We start from the raw sequence: 22,124 nt of genomic DNA on the forward strand, positions 1-22,124 counted from the left end.
TTTGGGCAAATATCTACTGTTTTGTGTAGATATGAAATCGACTGATTCTGGAAGCTCGGATGATGCACGCTGCCCACTCTCTATTGACATAATCAGACGGATAACAACTGCGGGATGAAAAACCGACGTTATTTTGAATACTAGTTTAGCACCCGCTCTCGAGCCGTGGTTTTACTTGTTTGGACGATTGTTGAAACAAGCTAGCCGTCGATGACGGTGAATTTAGGCCAATTTTGGTTCCTGAAAGTCCGTACCAAGATGGTAGCTCGTTGGTAAGCAAGCAACTTGATTTTGAGTTGTTTTATGAGCGCAACCCTGCCGCTCCAGTGTCCGGGCCTTTTAAAAACGTTAGACTCAGGTAATCTACTCGTGACCAAGGGATAAATGATATGGTATTCGCTAGTGGGGGCTTGATTCCCATTAACTAGTTTTATTGCATTGCAATATTGGTTAGGTGCTTTCCCACCAAAAACCATGAACTATAGCTAAAAATGATGATTTATGGAAGATACAACCGATTCAAGTAAGTTTAACTTTATTCACAACTTTTAGAAGTAAAAGGCTTTGTAAAATAGCAATGGAAGCTATATTTCTGGATCATTTTTCCTCTTTCTTTTTCCCCGAAAGCTCAATACTGCATTCGTAGTTTGGCCAGATCCAATTGTAACCATGCGTTCTCCAATATACCCATTATAGTTCGAATCCAAAGCAATTGTATTTCCCGAGTATAATCTGCAGTGGATAATACGCAATAGCCTAATGAAACAAGTCGTAGACCCAGTATGGAAGAAGTCCAGAAAGGATATTGCAATGGGCGTGGTCAATATCAAGGTTTGATGTGCAGCATCCTCATAGGTCGCAAGTTACATTGACCCAAACAGGTTTCGGGTTTGCGTCTACCATGTTATTGAGAATTCAGAATTCTTGTTTCTAGAAGTTGGGTGGTCAGGTTACTCGCACCACGCCAAATCGAATTTGGGCATATTTCGGAGAATAATACGCTAGGATATTTTGATCGTCCATTTCCTCAGGAATTTTTATTTTTCACTTACTTTTCATTTATTTATTTTTGGTTTTTTAAAAAAAATCCGGCTATAGCGGGCATTGCAGCAGGTTTATTTTAAATCCATCTCGACAAATGTGAGGCTTTATGGTGCCGCTGTGGGTCAGGCTCGGCCAAAGAGGCAGTTACCTTCCGTTGCATTAAGCGAGCTAGTTGTTATTGAACGCTGGCCTGCCCAAAGTTGTTTCGTGGATGGCTAACAATGGTTTGGCTTCGCTCTTCGATCAAGGGACGAGGTGCAATTAATTAAATGGTTAGACGACATTCCTCTTCGTTGAGAAAAAGTGCTGCGAACAAGCCTAGGTGTATGAGCTGCGTATATATCGCTTATGTTGCAGCCCACATGTACATGCAAAAATCGAAATCGTCGCGGTCGCGGTTGGCAAGGCATTGTTGCATTTTGGGTGTTGTTTTGACTGGAGATTAAGATCCTCACAGTTTGGATACGAAGCTGTGGAATCCTCATATGCTTATATGACTAAATCTGGGGCTAAATTAAAGGAAAGTGTGGTTATATACACGATTCAGTATAGTGTATAATATTTACATTTTGTTATGGACAAGGATCAAGAACAATAAAATTATATGCAGAATTGGAGGGAGATCTATCGATCTTGGGAGTTCCGAAAAGAGGCTTTGGCGGGAACACTTTCGAATTAAAATAGCTCATCCCAGGTGTGCGCGCGTTGCCCTTAGCTGTTCCGGAATCATTACAACTTTGACAGACTATATGTCACGTTACTACAAGCATTGTGAGTAGTAGGGATTGAGAGATTGGCATGTGGAGCCTGATACACAGGCTGTCGGGCCCGTCCACCCAATTCCACCACATTGACCCCATTTGCTTTGGGTGCCCCCAGATCCCGTCGTTGTTGGGGTCGTTACTGGAGTTGTTGTCCTCGTGGTAGAAGTTGTTGTTCGAACTGAAGTGGTCGAGGAAGTTGTTGGATTATTTCCAGCTCTAGCTTTGATGAGATCGGCGGCCTAAGACTTTTTTGTTAGAAATACTATGAAGGTAACTTTATTTGGGCTGAAGATAATCATACCTTCTCAGCAATTGCATAGACAGTGGCACAGGTATGGGTAGCTGGGATCAGTGGGATAATGGAGATGTCACCAACGCTCAGACCAGTAACACCGTATACTAGGAGCTGGGACGACACAACGCCTCCTTGATCTTGAGGCATCATGGCCGAGGTGCCGCAAGAGTGGGCGGTGCTGGAAATCATTCCTTGGGTGGCATAGTTGATCAATTGTTGGTCAGTCGTTAAACTAGCGCCAGGGGATTGTTCCTGTGGTCCCAGTTGTTGCATAGAGGGAGCTTGCATCCACCGCCTGTAGAATTTGATCATAGCGACAAAGATCTCATTATCGATGGGGTTAATAGAGGTGTTATAGTCGACAATGGGGTCAGCCCATTTGTCGGAGGGATTAATGAGAACGGTTCCTCGACTCAATGGTTTTTCGTGGACAAGAGAGGTGCCTCCACCGCCGGAGAATGGAATCTCGACAATACCGTTCTTAAGTGAGGCGTATGATGCCATTAGAACTCTCCTCTGAGCCTCATAACCACGGATACTAGCTGCGCTGTATGTGCTAGGGAGATACTGGGCAGCATTTTGGCTATTCACACGGCTAATCAGGGACTGGTACGTGGAGAGCATGGTGGGAAGTGGAAGGGTCGCGAGGGCATTGCCCACTAGCATCGACATAGGGCCTATCTTTCGAGTTAACCTATAATTTCCCTGTGATAAGGTGGTGCTGGCACATACCCTTGCGGAATTGTTGCCATTGCTGTTGAGCCCATGCTTGGAACGTTTGGTTGGTATAAAGTGATGCCTGGTTGGGTTGAAGGTCTCGAGTATCTTTTTGGGTTTTATGACAGTGGTCAGAAACTCTCTAGTATCATTGATATTGTAATTAAAGATGTTGATGGCTCACATTGGAAGTTAATTTGAGTTGCAGGGTGGTCTTGGAGATTAGACCCCACACCAGGAAGGTCAACCACAACTGGAATGTTAGCGCGACTTAGAAGGTCTTGTGGACCGATACCACTTCTTTGAAGAACTGCAGGAGTGTTAAGCCAGCCGGCGCAGAGGACAATCTCCTGATTGGCCCTAATAGTAGTGGTTGAGCCTCCATTTGGAGTTCCTCGCTGCTGAATACGAACGCTCTCTGCTTTCTTGGCGGATGAGAATTGAATATCGTTGACTCTGTACCCTGTCAAAAGATGAAGGTTTGAACGAGATGATACTGTGTCAAAATATCGATTCTTGGCATATGAACGACGAGATTGTGCATCAACATTGTTTGGTACCCAGTATGCGTTATAGGCATTGCCATTCTCACCATCACGCATTGTAGGGACACCGACTTCGTTCCATGCCTTCCACTGAACCTCTATGTAAAGAGTTAGTGCCATACACTGCAGACGATGATTGTATAGCCAAATTTTAACTAGAAACTTACTGATGGTTGGCCATTGCCAAGATGGGAATGTGACTTGAATGGGACCGTTTCCGTAGGCAGAAGGCTCCCAGGTAATCCCGTATTCTTGAACGATGGCAGGATCTGGAGTACCAAATGTAGTTGACTATATAGATTGACTGATTTCAGCCAACTGGTTGCACCACGGCAAAGAATAAACACGAGTCCACTTACCTTCTTGAAGTATGGTAGAAGCCCAGCAAAATCCCAGCCAGGATTTCCGAGGGCCGCCCAGTTGTCGTAATCTTCAGCAGCGCCGCGGTCGAAGAGCATACCGTTCACTGTAGATCCACCGCCGACGACGGAAGCAGCGTAAATCGAGACACGCTTGCCACCGATCCCTGTTTGAGGGACTGTCGTGACGTTGAAAAGGTCCCTGGACGGGTAACTTGTAGCTGAACTAGGCTCCAGTTGGCTGGGATTGTTATCGACGTATCCGTATTCAACTACGAGGACATTTTCTATCGGAGCAATGTAAGTTAGAGCGCATCCTAAGCAATTAAAACGTATTGGAGGTTGATTTACTTGTTGAATCTTCACTTAATCTGTTAGCGATAACCAACCCACTTTGCCCTCCACCGACAATAATGTAGTCGTATGACGACCTCAGTGATCCTATATTTATCTGACGGGCTCTGATTTTGTCAACCAGTTCTGGATAAGCTAAGCAGACATTGCTGATAATCAAAATTTGCAGTGCAACTGCGCCTAAACGCGAAAGGAGAGGCATTCTGCGGAGCGGGTAGAATTGATTTGATTGTCCAATATTCGTTGCACCTGCGCCGAACTGCATTCTAAGATATAAAATGCTTTGAGTCTCCAAGTACGATATTTATATAAAACTTATGTTCGGATCTTACGGTAAAAGTTATGTGGAGTTCGCAGCCTAAAACCATTTTTTCCCGTGGCAAACATCATATTATGGATTATTATCGTCACGCCTTTCGATAACCTCCCACGCTACGGCCGACCTCCATTAAACGGATCTTTTACTGATTACTATAGCTAGCTAGTTGTTATCTGATAAAAGGTATCCATGATGGAGTCGCTGAAGTTCCATCGAAGGACTTGACCGAGTGAGTTCAATTCCCCTTTTTGCCGGGGAGAGCGAGCGGAACCTTCGCCTATAATGACCCTGCCACTATCGTGGAAAACGGTCGTTAGTATCCGGGGAAACAGGGTACATTCTTGTCGAGAAACAGGCGATAATAATCAGGATAAATTAACCCGGACTAACTTAAACTCGCGCAGGGCATCGCGTGAATATTCAGGCAAAACGGCTAAACTGCCTGACGAAATTAATTGTCCGATATGGGGTTGTGTTGATTTTGTTGTAGAATCCCGATCGACTCCATGTTTCGAATGTTTCCCAATCTGTATCGTCAGCTTCATACGACGATGTCGACTATCGGGCCAAGATCTTGGCATGAGCTCTGTATGATTCAAGCTGATATATCAGATATATCTGTGTTATAGGTCAGTTGTGTCATTACACAACTTTTCCCGTCCTCCCCGATGATTTCGTTTGTAAAATTTGTCCGTCATTATATAGAGAGCATATACGTACGGCAAAGAGGCTCGGATGGTATGTGGGTTTCCTATATTTCAAGCTGAGGTTTCCAAAGTTTCCTCGAGTAGTCTTGGGTTCGAGGCAATAGTGATAGCCGCCGCAGGTTAAACAGTTTTTATAAGGGTTTATAGTGCCTAAATTTACGATGCAACAGCTGGCGGTCATACGCATTGCGTCAAAATAGCGATATCATGGCTCCGTTATTAATTATTAGTTGTAAGTTAGCACCGAGAACGCTAACCAGGGCTGCTTCGCAAATATGTGTTGTGGGGGTTCGACCCTTCAATTCAGATGAGATGTCGAGACCGAGTCGAAGGGGACGCGGTTCTAGAATTCTCGAAAGCATCGATATATCTGGTGATAATCTACAGAAGCCAATTAAATCCTTTTTCCTTAAGTCCTTATAAGCTTAAGTATTCGGCTTATAGGAAATTAGACCTACGAGGTACTTACTAAATACTGCCCGAGCTTTAATTTGAAGATGCGACGAGGGTGTGGCAATATGCATGCCCCCCAAATTTATTCTCTGGGCCATGGGATATATCGATATCGATCCCGTTAAATTTAGGTGCAATGATGGACAAAAGTTGGGATAACCGCTTGTATGTTCCGGATTCCAGGCCCAGACCATGGTCCGGTTTTGTGAGGTAAGCGAGCATGAGATTCTCGAATTATCTCGATTAACCCCTACAGATGTTCATTCTTTTAAAATCTCGAGTAACCGGCCCTGGTTTCCCGCCTTGTGCACCAAAAATGTGCTCCTGGATCATATCGCATGGAGGCTAGGATTCGGGAATAAATTAAGATGCTCCCGGCTAAAGCTACACGGAGATAGTTTCGCCGACGTTTCAAGCGAGAAATCTAGCGAGACAAGCGATGACACGTGAAGTCTAATTCATATATGTATCTGGAAGATATGGTAAATCTTCAGCTTCGAGCCGATGATCTCGGACTGTAGGAGCCAAAGAAGCCGGAACTCTGTCTTGTGGAGGTGCCTCGACGTAGTCGTAGGTAATATCGGGTTGTAGTATAGGAGGACGATGTAATTCTCATTCGAACAAGAGAAAGGGCAGAGAACAGGAGCTGGATTCACCAAAAATTGCAACAAGGACTACTATAAATACAGTGACTCGAAACCACTGGCCTCGACGTATATCTCAATTCCACGGTCTAAAATCAGGATCAGGCAACATCGTCTTGATATACAATAACATCTTGTATCTCGGAGTCGACCTTTAATATCTGAAATCTTTTTGCAAACATTCGTCATCATGAAATTTCTCTCTTCCGTTGTCCTCGCACTTGCTTCGTCGCTTCTTCCGGGAGTACAAGCATCCTTGAACTGTACTGTTGTCGGGCAGCCTCTGGAATACAGATCATGCGAGTACCCTGACTGCTCGATCGTGGGTGTATACTCCGTTGGGGCTATGATACAAGCTGCCTGTCGGTCTGACTGCAGTTCCAATACGAAGTGAGCACCGGCACACCTCTGGATTCTGCACGCACGATTACTAAATGTAAACAATTCTTAGTGTATGGTTCCAACTCTACAACAAATATTTCCTCCCTGGTGGCGCGAGAGTGACGGGCTGTAATTATTCTGGAATTCCGTTCGCGCAAACCGGTAAGTGTTCGAGCTAGTGAAGACCTTCTGCTATATATATATATATCTACCTATACTAGATTTTGACGAGAAACCTACAAGGTCTACCGTACTGCTATGAGGAACAAGCGCGACCTCGACCAACGACCTGCACTCGGGGTACAAATATACCAACTCTTACGGCAACCACAACAGGGGCTACGACAGCTCGAACTAGTACGACAGGACCGGTGACCACGAGACCAACTACAACAACGACGCCAGCAATAACTACAAGACCGACCACGACTCCTCCACCTGGAAACTGCGGCGGTTTGTACACCCAGTGTGGCGGTACTGGGTGGACCGGTGCGACTTGTTGCTCGGCGGGGACATGTGAGTCTCATACTCTTGAATCTAATATTATAATGCGGTATTTTGCGTAAACCGCGACGATGAATTATATTAAATGACTCTAACCATGATGCGATCACCGCGTTTAACGTTTAGGCAAAGTGTTGAACCCGTATTATTCGCAGTGCTTGAACTGAGAGCCAGAGGGTGCCTCGGGTGGCTATGAATCCCAACTAGTATTAGGTATACCGGTAGTATTGATCAAATGATGTATATAAGTAGTACTTATATTTATCTTTAACGAACGTTCGAACAAAAAGAATTATTTGATTTTGCATTAAGATTTTCCCATTAAGGCTTGACTTCAAAAAAACTGAAGATTTAGATGATTTCAACGAACCAGGGCTGCTGGATCGGAATCAGCTAGTTTGTAGGGTTGGCATTCATCGACAGAGGCACTGCTGCCTCGCCCATAAATCCGATTCTATCCAAACACAACGCACAGTTTTCCCAGTGTGTGTGTTGCAATTTTTAAAGTTAGAAAGACAGCGCGGCCGCGGGCCCTAGTCCGACCGACCATGCCATGATCTAGCCGCAAACGGAGATCTTCAAAAACAACGCCCGGGGCTGATGATATTATATTATATTATACTAGTGCTAATACTAATCCTGTACAGATATCTCTCGGGGGACGGTGGAAAAGCAAAGCGTCGCATGTCGTGCTAGGATAATATAATGTTGGCGCTGGCTGACAAAGTGGTGGGAAGCTTAGTGCCGCTAACTGAAAGGTGCGCTGGGTAAGAAATCAAGCTTTCCTTGGCCGCAGAGGGCTCCGTTTCGCAGGATTTTGTTACCTGAACGGGAAAGTTAATTCTGCCTTTACCCATGAAGAGCCACCTCAGAACTTTGACTTTTACCAGAACAGCGGGAGGGGAGGGCTGTGTCTTGACTCATGGGGTGGGACGGCACCATGAGTGAGGCTGAAATGGAAGATTAGTTACTTAAATGAAACAGGTATGTTTAATACTGATCCTGCCCCCGGACACCCTATAAGTAGAGCGAGTACTTCCTCCGAGTATCTAACATCTAGATCCATATCCATCGATATCTACATACAAATCTCCAGATCTCAGGCATCAAATTTAACCAAAAGCTCTAAGTGCAACGCAGAATTTATACTTCCCTTCCGGCCAAGCTAAAGTGGTCGTGATGCCGTTCGACTTCCAAAAGTACGATGCAAAATGTGCTGCGATGACTCCTGCGGAGCTCCAACTCCAATGGGAACATTACACCCGCCTGATCTCGGGCGCGGCGACATCCACAGCTGTTTCTGGTGTCGCTTTGCCTCTCACGATGGGCGTCTCCGTCGTTGGGGTCGCCCTGGCTGCTCCAGCTATTCATAATGCTCGCAAAAAGCGGGAGATTATCGAAAAACATCTGAATGGCCATGGAACTTCCCATGTCACGAGGAAACGGGATGTCCTGACATCTGTAGCCATTAGCGGTACGGTCGGTGTCGTCACGATGGGTGCCAGCACTCTTGCAGCAGATGCCGTCACAAGCCACGCCGCCAATTACGGAATCCAGCAGGTTGTGGAAAATGAATTGGCCATCAAAGTGGGAACTCATGTTGCCTTTGACGCCGCTGCCATGGCTGGAGAACATGCGCATACCGAACACAAGAGGAAGAAAGAAGCCCAGAAGGCGGAGCAACAGGGTTTGGTGGCTCCAATCCTCGGCCCGCAAGTTAGTTTTGGCCAGGAAGTTCCCCCGGATGGGTTTTACCCGGTGGTTCCCATTCCTCAAGGGCATTCGAATGTTCAATCCAGTGAATTGGTCGCGGCTCCCAGCGGTTCTAGCTACTCCTACCCAGGCCCTATAGTTTCACAAGAAATACCCCCTCCCCCTCCCCAGTATCCAGGCTCACCTCTGGAAGGATCATCATATCAACCCCTTGTAGTAGAAAAGAAGGACATTATTTCAGGGCCGCTATCAACATCAACCTCCGGGTCAGACTCGAAATATAAACTCGTCGTTGTGGAGCAACATGATACGCAAGCGCCAGCACCTCCATTGTATGCTCCTCCGCCCGCTGGAGCTATCCCGGTCATGGAAAAGATGGGCGAACCACAGGTTTATTCGGCCCCACAATCATACCCTCAGCAGCATTACCCACCGCGGCTAGTTCAATCCTCGAATGTATCGAGCTACCCTTCGTATCCTGGAACAATGATGAATTATGAACAACCAGGCCCGTTTAGCCGTGAGAACTCTAGACCGATGGCATCAAATAGCAACCAGGCCCTCCCGCAGCCCTCCAATGGGGGCCCAGCGCAACAGATCGCGGGTCATCTGCATCGAGATTCATCGTCACTCCCTATATATCGAAATCTTACCACAGCCCCGCCGCAAACCATCTCCAACCCTTCATACGCTCATCAGAGCCCAAATCAACCAGGATCGCAGGAGAACAATTTCCAAAGACCACCATTGCAACACCAAAGATCATACTCTAGCCCGACACACCCACCCACTTACCCATATCAATCATATGCCCCGCCTCCACTACAAGCTTACCAGCCTAATGGAACACACTCACAACATCCCACTTTTCCCCCTAGTTCCTTCCCTCCGCCGCCCCCACCTTCCAACTACCCTTTGACGCCTGCCCAGACTCCAGGAGCTTCATACCCGCAGTATATACCGGCTCAACATGCACCGCCTACTGCCTACCCAACAGGGTATCCAACACCCGTCCCTACTCCTTACTCTGAATACATGAACCCCATGGTCCCGAGGCAGTATCTGCCGGAAAAACAAGCTTTCTCTCAATATCAAGAAGTACCGATTCCAGGTCCTCAAATTCTAAGTCAGCAAGGCCAATATTTGGAGCAGCAAGCTGCAGTGCAGCGGCAATACCAGTATCCACCGCAACCTCCAGGGTATCACCCACAGCATAATATATACCAACAATAGTATAATAGATCAAAATATACGCGCAAGTTCAGGGCAGGCCGGCATAATTTTTTCTACAATGTACATATATATATATATATATTCGATATGAGTAACGAATTTTAATAGCACATCTGGAGTATAAAGCTCGGATTTATGTCGCTTCTACTCCCACCATTAGTAGGTATTGAGCTATATTGTGAGCAAGTTTCGTCTTCCCAGAAACAGGTAAAATGACATCGCCGGGGCGGGACCCGGCTGCGAAAATGAATGCAATGCGCTACCAACCGAGAAAGAGGCCCTGAATGAAAGGAAGAAAGAATGCACTTTGTGAGTCTCAAAATCCTAATTTCACTTCTAGGGCTATCTGAAGATGTTTCAGCCTGGTATCAATTAAACGTCTTTAGAGATCGCCAAGAATACTGGCAGAAACCTCTCTCGCTTCGACAATTTGGAAAACCGTCACCGCCGATGACATCAACCGAAGAATGTCGTATGGTCGCGAGAAATAAAGCGAAGGCGCAGCTAGATGCGGTTACGATTTGGAACCGACAGTATCAGAATGTTCAAACCAGAGCAGTCGCATTTTATGCTCATATCGACTGTAACCGCCGTTCACTCGACGCAAAAGTACGGGCTGGTGTTGATCCGCTTCCTCTCCTGATTATCGTTTTGGATCCAAATCAATTGGGTGGCCTTCACATTGCAGCCTTAAGCCAAGTCGGAATCTTCATTAATCCGGTTGCCTTCCAGGCATTTGATATCGAGACTGCGATATCCCCGAAAGGTATTCTACAAGAGTTTGCCGGCAAAGAACTAATAGGATCAATCTTTGTTTGGAACAAAACATTGCAGTCTTATGAAACTTCTACCGCGTACACGATCCAGCACGTGCAACTTGGCCGATGGGAACAACTTGGTGGCGACACTGCCATTTACGCCTACATGAAATTGGAGACTGAAAAGACCCTTTTAGGAGGACCAGCTGATGATCTTATCCTGGCAAAAATACACGAATTCCAATTGCTTGAGCTAGGTCCTTATCTTGGATATCGGGGAGATCTAGATCTCGGGATAGTGGCAACAAACCAGCCTCTGGTATCAGAAAGACTGATCGGGGATTTGGATTTGGGTACCAGACCTTCCCAAGTTACAAGCCCTAGTCACCAGCCTGAAATTATTGCCGTAGAGAATACACCTCCGGATGTGTGGAGGGTCCCTGAGACCATGCTTTTGCCGGATGAATTGGAACAAGACGCCAAACTCTTCGATTTGAATTTTGGCAGTCCTCTAGTATCAGACCTGTTTCGTATTAATAACCAGGCTCTGGATCCATCGAGAGCTAGAGTAATGAGTGCTAGCGGGGAGGCTGACTCTCTTCTCGATTTCTCTGATACGATTTTACAAGAAGCATTATATGAACAAAATCTACCGAACGCCCCAGCCTCTGAAAATGATATTATCCTAGAGGCATTTGAAAACGGATTTTGTTCTAGGTTTGCACTTGATGAAGCTGAGACAACTCTCGAGGTCCACTTCTTCGGCGACTTTTACCGACCTACGATACATCATTTGATAAAGGAAAGTGGTTGGCTGGGATTGTTACTAAATGAATAAAATTATTCAGGCGGCGACGAAAATATACGACACCAATGGGAATCTTGACAACAACTCTCGAAACAGCAGAGATTCGGGTGTTAAGACTAGTCCACAACTGCCGTGTAGTCAAACTATGAGGTTGGATGATATCCTCTTAGATGGTACTTTGAAAATCGAGGGTTTCGGAGTCTCGGTAGCTGATTCTTTAGGATCATATGATCATACGACCCGAGTGTTTTGGAATTATTGCGCGATGTCGATTACAACCACAATGTAGATGATCTCCAAGCCGAGCCACGGAAGCCAGCGCCGCTAGGCGATGTAGTGATGAAGCGACTACATACAGAAGCGGGTACGATACATCCACAGGAAATAGGTGCCGAGATGGAACAAGAGGAGGAAAATTTGTGGTGACTTTGCCTAGACATATAATTTTAAACTGGATAGCTATCGCAAAACACAAGGGACTAAATTCCGGCGACCGTGACCATAGACTAGTCAAAAAGACCGATCTGAAGCTTAATATTCAGTAATTTCTGTAAGATTCCAACCTTAACTAAGCTTACGCACTTTATTACTTTACATGGCTTTAACGGTCAGCCTGAAGGGTATGAGCTAGTGTTCCTGGTATCGACAGACTATAGTACTAAAGAAAACTTCCATGAGAAAACTCTGCATCTAAAAGGTCAATGACACTCTTGTATGTTTCGGGGGGTTCGGGGTCGGCAGAACGTTCGGGTCGGCTCTCTTCAGCAAGTTCAGCGCGGAGACAAGGGGGTTTGTGAGTGCAAATAGTTGAAGATTCCATCCTATGGCAAGGTTGTCGAGAAATGTTTTCTTCGCGGCTTTCGGACGTCAGGTGTTTAGGATTAAAACATGGAGGATTGTTGCAAAGATGTGATATGTGAAGTGGCGGGCAATGAGGACCTACAATCACGATAGTTAGTATTACCACTTTCCTAGCCGTTACAAAGATGCGATATATGAGGCGCTGCGGGGACATCCGGACCTATAATCGCGACATATGATATAATATGCAGGAGGAAGCCGGTTTGGGACTTACGGCCGGTCTCTTTTCGAGCGATGACTCTATTTCTTTGACGCCAGACCTGATAAGATGATATTTAAGCGGGTCTTCATTGAATTAAGCGAGAGAATTTCTTAGAATATACCTGTCGATAACCGTCCGTATTGAGACTCCCGCGTGGAAACCAACAGTCCAAGCTGTTACGTACTATATGATGATGGCTATCTGGATCTAGACGGCGAAAGGATTCCTTGAGGAGAATATCGAGACAACGATTTTGACCCAGCTCGATGCTATAGTTCAATAATTCCGGTTGTGCCATGTTGTATTGACGGCTAAGTTCGTACCTACTAGACAGGTATATCTACCCATACACTACTTTGGGGGGGGATGGTATAGATTATGTACTCCTTTAGTATGAATTGGAGAAGGCCCATATTAATAGGGAAGACATATATAATAAGAGCTTCAGGAGCCCCTCTAACACTGTTCCATTGCAAGCTGGAACTCCGACGCTTTAAATTTCGATTGAGAGGTTCTCGTTCTTAAGATCTTGGCCAATTAGTACAAGAGAGGATAATCTCTTTTGGGAAGCACCCATGGCCAGCCTCATTAGCTGCCTTGATAAATGCAACACCGGCATTTAATTCTCTTAAGCTGCTCGACGTCATAAGTGATGCTCAGAGCAGGAAACATTGAAAATTACCATAGCGCTATCACTAGCATTTCCCTTGAGAAAGCCCTGCTATGCTACTCCAGTGTATAGGTGATATATTACAAGAGCGTGGAGGTTAAACATTATATTATTGTTTGCGAGCTTTTAGATAATCACAGCAAACGGACAAGGTTTGCTGGTCCCCTGATTAGCGTTACTATCCTTTTCCCTTGACTTCAGTAATGGGCCTTTTGTCGTGACCGAGGATTGATCCGTCCCAGTCTCCAATACTAGGAAATCCCGGGGGAAGGCAAGATGCCGAAACGTTGGATGTAGTATTGTTGGTCCTGTAAAAGGCCAGCCGCTGGTTAGCCTCGAACCCAGACGCTCTTGAGGCAGACTCTAGCCGTTGGTGTTTCTTAGCTTTCTAAGGATGGTACATGTATACACTTACCATTGGTGGGAGGATATAATCGCACAGATGGTTGAAACATCCAGTTGGGAAGAGCTGGGATCACCCCTAGGAAGAATTGGAAGTGCATAGTGGCTCTACGAAACTTCTTCATGGAGATCTCTTCAGTTTCGGGAATTCTAGAATTCGTGACTCCATAATGGCCAACATTAGTTTGGTAGCAGTGACCAAACTGCTCAATCAATTTACTTTTCGTTTGCTCTAAGTGTCCGTCAATAATGTCCGCCATCTCTTGGATATGTGTTCGAACAACCGCTGCAATGATCTGCCGGTAGTTACTCAGTTGAAGGGGGAAGTTTATAGCGAGTTCGGTCTCCCGCTTCAAAAAAATTGACATCATGGATGTTTTCCATGAGCGAGAGTCTTTCTCAAAGGGTGTGAAGAGTAATGGTGATGGGCCGTCCTCGCCTTTCGAGCCCGAATTATATTTCGTTAATCGGTGCTGGAAAAGGTCGGCCAATGGCTCCACGTAGAACAAGTAAAGGATGAGTTGTTCACCGATATTTTTTGGTAGAAATCGGTAGATTGGACTTGCGTGTCCTGTAAGGCCCTGAATTTTGTTGTAGGAGCTTAAAATCATGACTTCCCCGTCGACAACAAAGATGTTGCGCCGGCGAGTAGCCGTGTTATATTTCAAGAGTGCTAGAACCTCCGTACCACGAGGTGGAGCGCCTGATGTCAGCAGAATCGCGATCGCAAACCAGAGTTGTATCTCAAGATCGAGTTGTAGGTAGCCGGAAATTGCAATTCGGCAGAGAGTATTGGAGCCATTGGGGTAATATAGATTTCGAAGCTCGGGCGTTTGTATTATACGTGAGAGTAGACAAAAATCCAACCATTGGGAATTCCTAGGTTCAGTTCGAAGGCCGTAGCCGGGGATGTAGTTGGCAGGGTTGTCAAAGAGTTCCTGAAGAGGAATGGTTGGTGGTGTCTTTTCGAAAAACATCTTGAGCAACAGTCCGTTGATCTTTTCGGTGATTGAGCCCGCAAACTGGCGATACTCCAATATGTCAAAGTCTTCTCCATTGTAGGATAATATGGTATCGTCGGTATTCCAATAAATATGGCCGTTAAGCAACGAGTTGTCGGAGATAGCCTTTCCATAAGCATGCTGAGACATCCACTCGCTCATAGGATAATCAAGTCCATCCTTAGTGGCTTCGATCACTTCTCCGAATTCCTCGCGGAACCGGTGTGCAACCATTCTCTGAACACATCTTTCTTGTTCTCTCTCGGGCGTATTAGCTCTATTTGGGTCGCCATGTTCATCTTCTTGGTCATCGTCTTCTTCGTCGTTATCGTTTTGATTCCAGTCACAAACCCCGCTCTCGCTGATAAACCTTCCCACCTCTGTATTTAGCTTTTCAGATGACTTAGCGCTCTCCCAACTCCATGCAAGAATGGAAAGTTTTGTGCAAAATGACATGGCAGCAAGGTACTGCGTTGTATGCCGTGCGTCCCTCCACTTTCCATTTCTCTCGTCGTATCCTTCGACTGCTAAAAAGTTGATGACCGGATGTTGAAATCTGGAGTTGCTGTTCGCGGGTATTTTAGTGGTGAGGCATTGGACAACCAAAGTGAGAATTCTCTTCTCCATTTCGTCATCGGACTGATTCACACTGCAATCTGCAGCATACGAGAGAACGAGCGAGATGCTATCATGAAATTCCTCCAAAGTAGCCTCAGATTTCCGAATGACGCATTTTTTTTGTTGAGAGAGGCTACAAATATAAAGCACCATCCGCACAAAGGTATCAATATACCATATCTGAGTTTTCTCCTGCTGACATCCGAATAAATCCTTTGCGTATCTATGGGGGCCAGGCGTTTCCAATTGCCGTAGGTAGTAGTCGGATGTTTCGCCGATATATCGCAGGGATTTCTTGAGCAAAGATCTAGTAGCAGCGCCGATGCGTCCTAACTTGGGGCAACGACCGCGTGCTGCAGTCAAAGGGCAAAGTATTTTCGCCACAAAGGACGAATCCCCCCCACAGAATGCTAACCACCCGGTCCTTGCCAACCACGGATCTTTTTTGTTTGACGGGTCGGAATTCATGGCGCTGGCATTCACCGTTGCGGCTCGCCGGTCTCGAAGGAAATTCAATTCCTCCGAACCAACATCCACAGCAGGACGCTCACCAACACGTGGGTAGACTCTGATCAGCATCCCGTGCTTATGGCCAAAAATTCTCTGGCACTGTACTGGGGTTTTAAGTAGAACATTGGGGGTTTTGGCCTCGTTCAATTGCTCCGAGCAACTTTTAGAGGTGTGTCGATGAGTGTTTAGTGACTCCTTTGATTTGTAGCATTTAAAGCAGACCGGGCACTGCCACCCTGGGAGAATTTGGAAAGGCTCGAGGGGTCTCGGCTGGTTTTGGATCAGAAAAGTTATAAGTCTTTGTATTTGCTCAGCAGAGGCCCACTCGCGACTTTTGACATGGATTAAGAGCCCAGCCCGCTTGAGCTTAGCACGTTCGAACATATGGTTCTTCTTCAAATGACCGAGCACATGGTCTGGAAGGCAAATGACACGGCATGCCATGCAGACAATCGTTTTGGTCTTTCCATAGGTGTATTCAGCAAGGCCGAATCGTTCGAGTAGGTCGTTGGCTCGTTTTTCCGTAGCCTATGACCAACAAGGACGGATTTTCTTCGGTGAGTGAAAGGTTAACTTCTAAATGGCTGGTAAAAACTTACAACGGCGGAAAAGGTCACCTTGTTGGAGCTAACACTAGCCATTTTATTTGTTAATTTTGTCGAGGGAATAAGAGCTGCTTAGGGATTTTGGTTCTTACTGATGTGATCTGTACTTTATAGATAGCCCCTATATTGAAACCGGCCTATCCATATCTATTCATCCTTACATCTTTGGGCCCTTTCTAGTCCTCCCAAATATAATAGAAACACTCTCTCGATTTAAAATGAGAAGAAACATTGTTCACAAATTTCAACTCTCGTTGCTTTCACAGGCATCACTGCCCTGAATGATGACGCTACCGGCGGGGATGCTATTTAGACGTATTAGTATTCCGTATACGCGTAAGAGTAAAGAGTCCCTGGGGCCGTTAGAGCGCTGGTTTGGACCGATTGAGAAGAAGTACTGCGCTGAAGGGACCCGAAAGAGCTCCACGAACGCACGGATAGAGGGCTATTGATAACCCGGCTCGTGTCCGATGATAATATGCGCTAGCTAAAATGGGTCGTGCACCCCGCCCAGGCGCTAACTGTGTCGGGGGATCCGGGGTTAAGCATAATGATCAGAGGGCTCGCCTCTCGACTTTTGCATGGCCATCTTCCAGTCAACATCGGGTATTAATTTCACAGCGCATAATGCAAGCCATCAATATGTGTCGCGCCGCCATGACTGAAAGGGCAAAGAGCGTATAGACATGAAAGCTTTGTTGGCATCAAAGCCCAGCCTTCTCAATTGATCAAAAAGTTGAATTTCCTAGATATATAAAGTTGGTTGGGGAGCAATCACGCCTTTCAAGTATCTTTTCCCTCGATCTCCTCAATTAGCAAAAACAGGCAGGAGGGTTGATCAGACTTGGGCTTTTTGTTACATACTTACTTTATTGGGAAACATTCCATATAATTTCCCCTTTATTCTTGATTGTAGATTATTATTGAGGGCATCGAAATGAAGTCATTTGCTAGCCCCCTTATTCTCGGGTAAGATTTAACCCGATAGTTAACGAATGCGCAAAATGCGAACAATGGCATGATATCATGATGCATCTAGGTATCTGTTAATATGATGAAATGGAGCACTAACCTGGTTTCTATTGCGATTGATACAGCGTGGCCGCTTTTAGCGCTGCCGCCCAGGCCAATGGCTATGACGACTATAACCCTGTTCCGGCCCCGTCATCCACAGTCGTCACCTATGTTACAGAAGGCGTGGTCGTTACCGTCACTGTACCATGCACCACATCGACAGTACCGGAACCTACGCCGGTTTACACGCCGCCAGCCGCCGTTTGCCCGCCTAAGTATAAAGTTGATTGTGCCTGGCTCTGTTCTGAGGGCGGCGGTCAGGTCTGCGCGACGGCTCCCCGCGATGACGGGAAATGTACAGCCTGTCCAAGCGAGTTCTGTCCTGCCGCCGATGCTTACAATGCAGATTGTGCATTCCTATGTGCTACTGCACACGGCGGGCCTAAGTTCTGCTCTGCTGCCGGCGGGGAGAATTGCGAAGCGTGCCCTAGCCCGCCTCCTCCAACTCCCCCACCAGCTGATAGCTGCCCACCCAAGTATAATGCCGATTGTGGTTGGATTTGTAGCGAGCAGGGAGGTACGCTTTGTGCGAAGGCTCCAGTCGATGGGAAGTGCAAAGCATGTCCTGATGAGTCCTGTCCTGCTGCTGAGGCCTATAACGCGGAATGCGCGTTCTTGTGTGCTACCGCTCATGGCGGGCCCAAGTTCTGTTCTGCTACTGGAGGGGAAACCTGTGCAGCATGCCCCGTTCCACCTCCCCCAACGACTTACGCTCCGCCACCACCCACGACTATGTATACTGTTCCGGCAACATCTTCGTCGGCACCACCATCCCCACCTCCAGTTGACGCGACCTGCCCTGCTAAGTACACCCCAGGTTGTGCATGGCTGTGTCCTTCTACTGCAGGTGCCAAAGTCTGTGCCGCCGAACCAGACTCTGAAAAGTGTGCTGCGTGCCCTGATGAGACTTGCCCAGCATACTATGATGCTTCCTGCGGGTATACCTGCTCTACTCCGCACGGAGGACCTAAATATTGCTCCGATGCTGGTGGAGAAAATTGTTCAGAATGTCCCGGGAAACCAACAACCCCAACATATGCCCCACCACCAGTTTACCCAGTTACCAATACAACCATTCCACCAATAGCTGAACCAACTACATATACTCCCATCCCAACCCCACCGCCTGCTCCAGTCGACGCAGTTTGCCCAACCAAGTACGCTCCTGGCTGTGCATGGTTATGCCCCAATTCCAGCGGTGTTAAAACTTGCCTTGCCGTTCCTGACAGTCAGAAATGCGAAGCTTGTCCAGATGAATCTTGCCCGATTACCTCTGATGCTAGTTGCGCGTATATTTGTTCTACTGCTCATGGAGGTCCAAAGTTTTGTTCCGCTACCAGTGGGGATGCTTGTGCTCCTTGTGGTAATAAAACAACTCCTACGACCTCTCTCCCACAGCCAACCTATAGCTCTAGTGCCTCAATTTTGCAGCTTGGCACATCATTCTTCGGCCTTGTCGCCTTCTTCCTCGCCTTTTAAATATGCTTTATTCGATGGCATACATGCATCATACGATTGTTCAATCTTCTAGTTGTAATGAAATCATGTAATACTAATGTTAAATGTTCAATATTTATCCTCAAATAAGGGGTAGTTGTTTTATTGCCTTAAGGTGATAATTATGTGTGTCTTAACGGGGTTTTCCAGATGTGCTCAAAACGGAACAACTTACCAAAACGGAACAACCTATAAGTTTCAAATTCCAACATCAGGTTTCAGTATTGTTTCCGCCGCATATTCAAGTCAACTGAGAAATTCCATGATCGGCAGGTTGAGACGTAAATCATGTAGGCCGGAATGAAATCCGCCACATTCGCAATTGCCGCAATTAATGCGCTATGCTGTGCAATAAATTCCTTTTTAAAAAAGGATTGGCATAAAAGAGATTACTTCGTTTAAATATCCAGACGTGTCCACGTTATATGTACATATTCGCTTCCTTCATATACCATGTCATCGCAATGCTTCAAGCTCTTCTCCTTACCGCCGGCGCTGCTGCCGCCTACTCCTTACCGAACTCCAACGGTGCTCCACCTCTCGCGCAAAAATGCGGCCCTTCCTCCTCCAAGATCGTCTGCATGCACAAATACGCGTCCGTCATGCCATACCACTTTTATCGTGAACCTTCAAATGGCAAAGACCCTGGTAGTGGCAACTTTGCTTCAACCAACGTGTCAGACCCATCATTTGCACAGGTAGCCGATGCGGATATAATAGTCTACGATGAAGCCGCTTTCAAAATCCTCGGTGATAAACCATCTGTGAAGAAAATGTTTGAGATTGAAAAGAAAGGCCACGAAGCTCCAGTATACGTGCCCAGTATGGGGAAGATTTTCTTTGGAGAGCCTGCAGCGCCAGCTCCGCTACACCAATTCGTGATTGACCTAAACAAGGAGCCACCGACGTTGAAGCCGTATACCTTTGACCCGCCAATCTATGCGCCTAATGGGGCGACAATCAGTAAGGGAAAGCTCTACTGGGCCCAAAGTGGGGGTAGCAAGAACCTTGAAGGTGGTCACCTTGAAGCTCGACCAGGCATTGTCGCCGCAGATCCAAAAACGGGAAAGTCTGAAACGATCCTCAACAACTTTTATGGTTATTATTTTAACCAGATCAACGACTTGGTTGTGGACTCCAAAGGCGACATCTGGTTCACGGACCCACAGTATGCGTGGTTCAGTAACCTCAGCGACACGCCACCAAGGCTGCAGCCATCGACATATCGCTTCAGACCGTCCACAGGGGCCGTGTCCATCGTTGATGACACCTGCCGCCAGCCAAACGGAATAGCCATATCAGCAGACGAAAAGACCATGTACATTGCCGACAGTGGCAGTGTCAATGGCGATGTGTCAGACTCGGTACAGGCAATGAGTGGGACAACGTTCAATGGTACCACAGTTGGGAGGACGATATACGCGTATGACATTCTCAAAGGAAAGTTTCTTGCCAACAAGCGACCAATTTATGTTGCACAAGACTGGATTCCAGATGGTATAAAGGTGGCCACTAACGGCTATTTGGTCACTGGTGCTGGTTTGGGTGTAGACGTTATCGACCCAGAGGAAGGCACAGTGGTGATGCGCATTCAAACAGATTATCCAGTGCAGAACCTCGCCTTTGCGGGTAAAGATAGGAAACAGCTATGGATGGTCGGTGTAGGTGGTGTCACGAGAGTCAATTGGGAGTTGGAAGGGGTCAAATTGGAGTAGATTCAAATAGTAGGTATAGTTAAATAAATTAATGTGACGTTGAATTCATTTGCGTTTTTGTTTTCTTATTGTCTACAAAATTTAATGTAAGCGGAGTTAAAATATTAGAACTCAGTCGGCTCTTTCGAGCTTTCTATTCAGCAAACCGGACTTGCGAGTTTCCAAGCATCCTACGAGATATGACTCGGAGTTGGCTGGAACCAGCACTGATTCTGTAGTTTTGTATTATATATTCTAGATTATAGTAAGATTTTTATACCGAAGACAGATTAAAGTTAATAAAATGAGTAATTAAATTTTATTTATATTTTTATTATACTGTTATTATATAATATTATTAAGGAGTTTTAAAACATATATTAACACCAGCAAAAAGAAAGTGTGGATTCTATGCCGTCCGACGGCAGGAAGGCAATAAGGCACTGGCTTCCTAGAAAGGCATTTTTGACCAAACGCAAAAAAAGGCAGCCTAGTAGTAGCCAAGTAGCTACTGCTGAACTTTGCTTTCAGAAGAATTTACAGAACGTCTATAATAGGATTTATGGAACGCCTATAGTAAGCAGCATGCTGGGTAAGTAGGAAGTAAACTTACTGTTAGAAGTCTTCAAAGATCTACCCTTTATCTAGTACAAACGGTGTGAATCCGGCAGATTGGATTTATATGCGGAGTTTTTGACCTGTAACAGTGCTTTTCACCGTTTTGCATTATAACACTTACAGAATGCCTACATCTATAGTAGGCAGTATGCTAGGTAGGTAGGAAGTGAAATTATAGAATGCGTATTATAAGCAGCATGCTAAGTAGGTAGGTAGGCAGATAAATAGGTAGGTAGGCAGGTAGATATGTAAAAAGGTAGGTAAGTAGTATGCTAGGGAAATAGAAACTAAATTTACAGAATATAGTTGTCTTATATCCAAATATAAATAAAAATTAATTTATAGAATATAAATAAGAATTAAACTTATAAAACACTCAGGGTGCCAGGTAGTATATTAGATGGATAGATGGTTAGCTGGGCGGGTGGGTTGGTAGGAAGTGTTATTGAATTAATATATATCTCCTAATTAGGTTAGTCAATATGACTGAGCTGTAACAATTTTAAAAATCCCTATTACTATAATATTTTTAAATTCCTATTATCTTTTTATTATTTATAAAATTATTTTTTAAAAATTAAATTTATTTAAAATATTAATAAAAATATATAAATAATTAATAAAAATATTTAAAATAAAATTTTATAATTTTATAAAATATATTATAAATTTAAAAATAAAATATTTGAATTAAAAATATAATATAAAATAATTAATATATTAAGAAATAAAAATATTTAATTAAAAAAAAAAAATTTATTTGAATATTTTTAA

General features: G+C 45.4%; 6 protein-coding genes across 6 annotated transcripts; 4 read left to right on the forward strand and 2 right to left on the reverse strand.

Annotated features, from left to right (window-relative positions):
- Window positions 1-1,804: 1,804 nt before the first annotated feature.
- Window positions 1,805-4,280, reverse strand: AOL_s00210g389 (uncharacterized protein; the record flags this gene model as incomplete). Its single annotated transcript, XM_011129190.1, has 7 exons — window positions 1,805-2,047; window positions 2,110-2,780; window positions 2,836-2,928; window positions 3,005-3,463; window positions 3,533-3,656; window positions 3,725-4,011; window positions 4,076-4,280. The coding sequence occupies 7 exons, from the start codon at window positions 4,278-4,280 to the stop codon at window positions 1,805-1,807; spliced, it is 2,082 nt and encodes a 693-aa protein (XP_011127492.1).
- Window positions 4,281-8,265: 3,985 nt separating this feature from the next.
- On the forward strand, window positions 8,266-10,032 carry AOL_s00210g390 (uncharacterized protein; the record flags this gene model as incomplete). Its single annotated transcript, XM_011129191.1, has 1 exon — window positions 8,266-10,032. One exon carries the CDS (start codon window positions 8,266-8,268, stop codon window positions 10,030-10,032), a length of 1,767 nt encoding a protein of 588 aa, XP_011127493.1.
- A 300-nt stretch (window positions 10,033-10,332) lies between these two features.
- Window positions 10,333-11,628, forward strand: AOL_s00210g391 (uncharacterized protein; the record flags this gene model as incomplete). Its single annotated transcript, XM_011129192.1, has 1 exon — window positions 10,333-11,628. The coding sequence occupies one exon, from the start codon at window positions 10,333-10,335 to the stop codon at window positions 11,626-11,628; it is 1,296 nt and encodes a 431-aa protein (XP_011127494.1).
- Window positions 11,629-13,509: 1,881 nt separating this feature from the next.
- Window positions 13,510-16,503, reverse strand: AOL_s00210g392 (uncharacterized protein; the record flags this gene model as incomplete). The annotated part of the gene is made up of 3 exons (XM_011129193.1): window positions 13,510-13,694; window positions 13,747-16,390; window positions 16,462-16,503. The coding sequence occupies 3 exons, from the start codon at window positions 16,501-16,503 to the stop codon at window positions 13,510-13,512; spliced, it is 2,871 nt and encodes a 956-aa protein (XP_011127495.1).
- Window positions 16,504-17,404: 901 nt separating this feature from the next.
- On the forward strand, window positions 17,405-19,020 carry AOL_s00210g393 (uncharacterized protein; the record flags this gene model as incomplete). Its single annotated transcript, XM_011129194.1, has 2 exons — window positions 17,405-17,436; window positions 17,565-19,020. 2 exons carry the CDS (start codon window positions 17,405-17,407, stop codon window positions 19,018-19,020), a joined length of 1,488 nt encoding a protein of 495 aa, XP_011127496.1.
- A 482-nt stretch (window positions 19,021-19,502) lies between these two features.
- AOL_s00210g394 (uncharacterized protein) lies at window positions 19,503-20,753 on the forward strand (the record flags this gene model as incomplete). The annotated part of the gene is made up of 1 exon (XM_011129195.1): window positions 19,503-20,753. One exon carries the CDS (start codon window positions 19,503-19,505, stop codon window positions 20,751-20,753), a length of 1,251 nt encoding a protein of 416 aa, XP_011127497.1.
- Between the last annotated feature and the right edge of the window lie 1,371 nt (window positions 20,754-22,124).

This window comes from Orbilia oligospora (assembly GCF_000225545.1).
Source record: "Orbilia oligospora ATCC 24927 unplaced genomic scaffold scaffold00210, whole genome shotgun sequence".
In the NCBI taxonomy this organism is placed as follows: Eukaryota; Fungi; Ascomycota; class Orbiliomycetes; order Orbiliales; family Orbiliaceae; genus Orbilia; species Orbilia oligospora.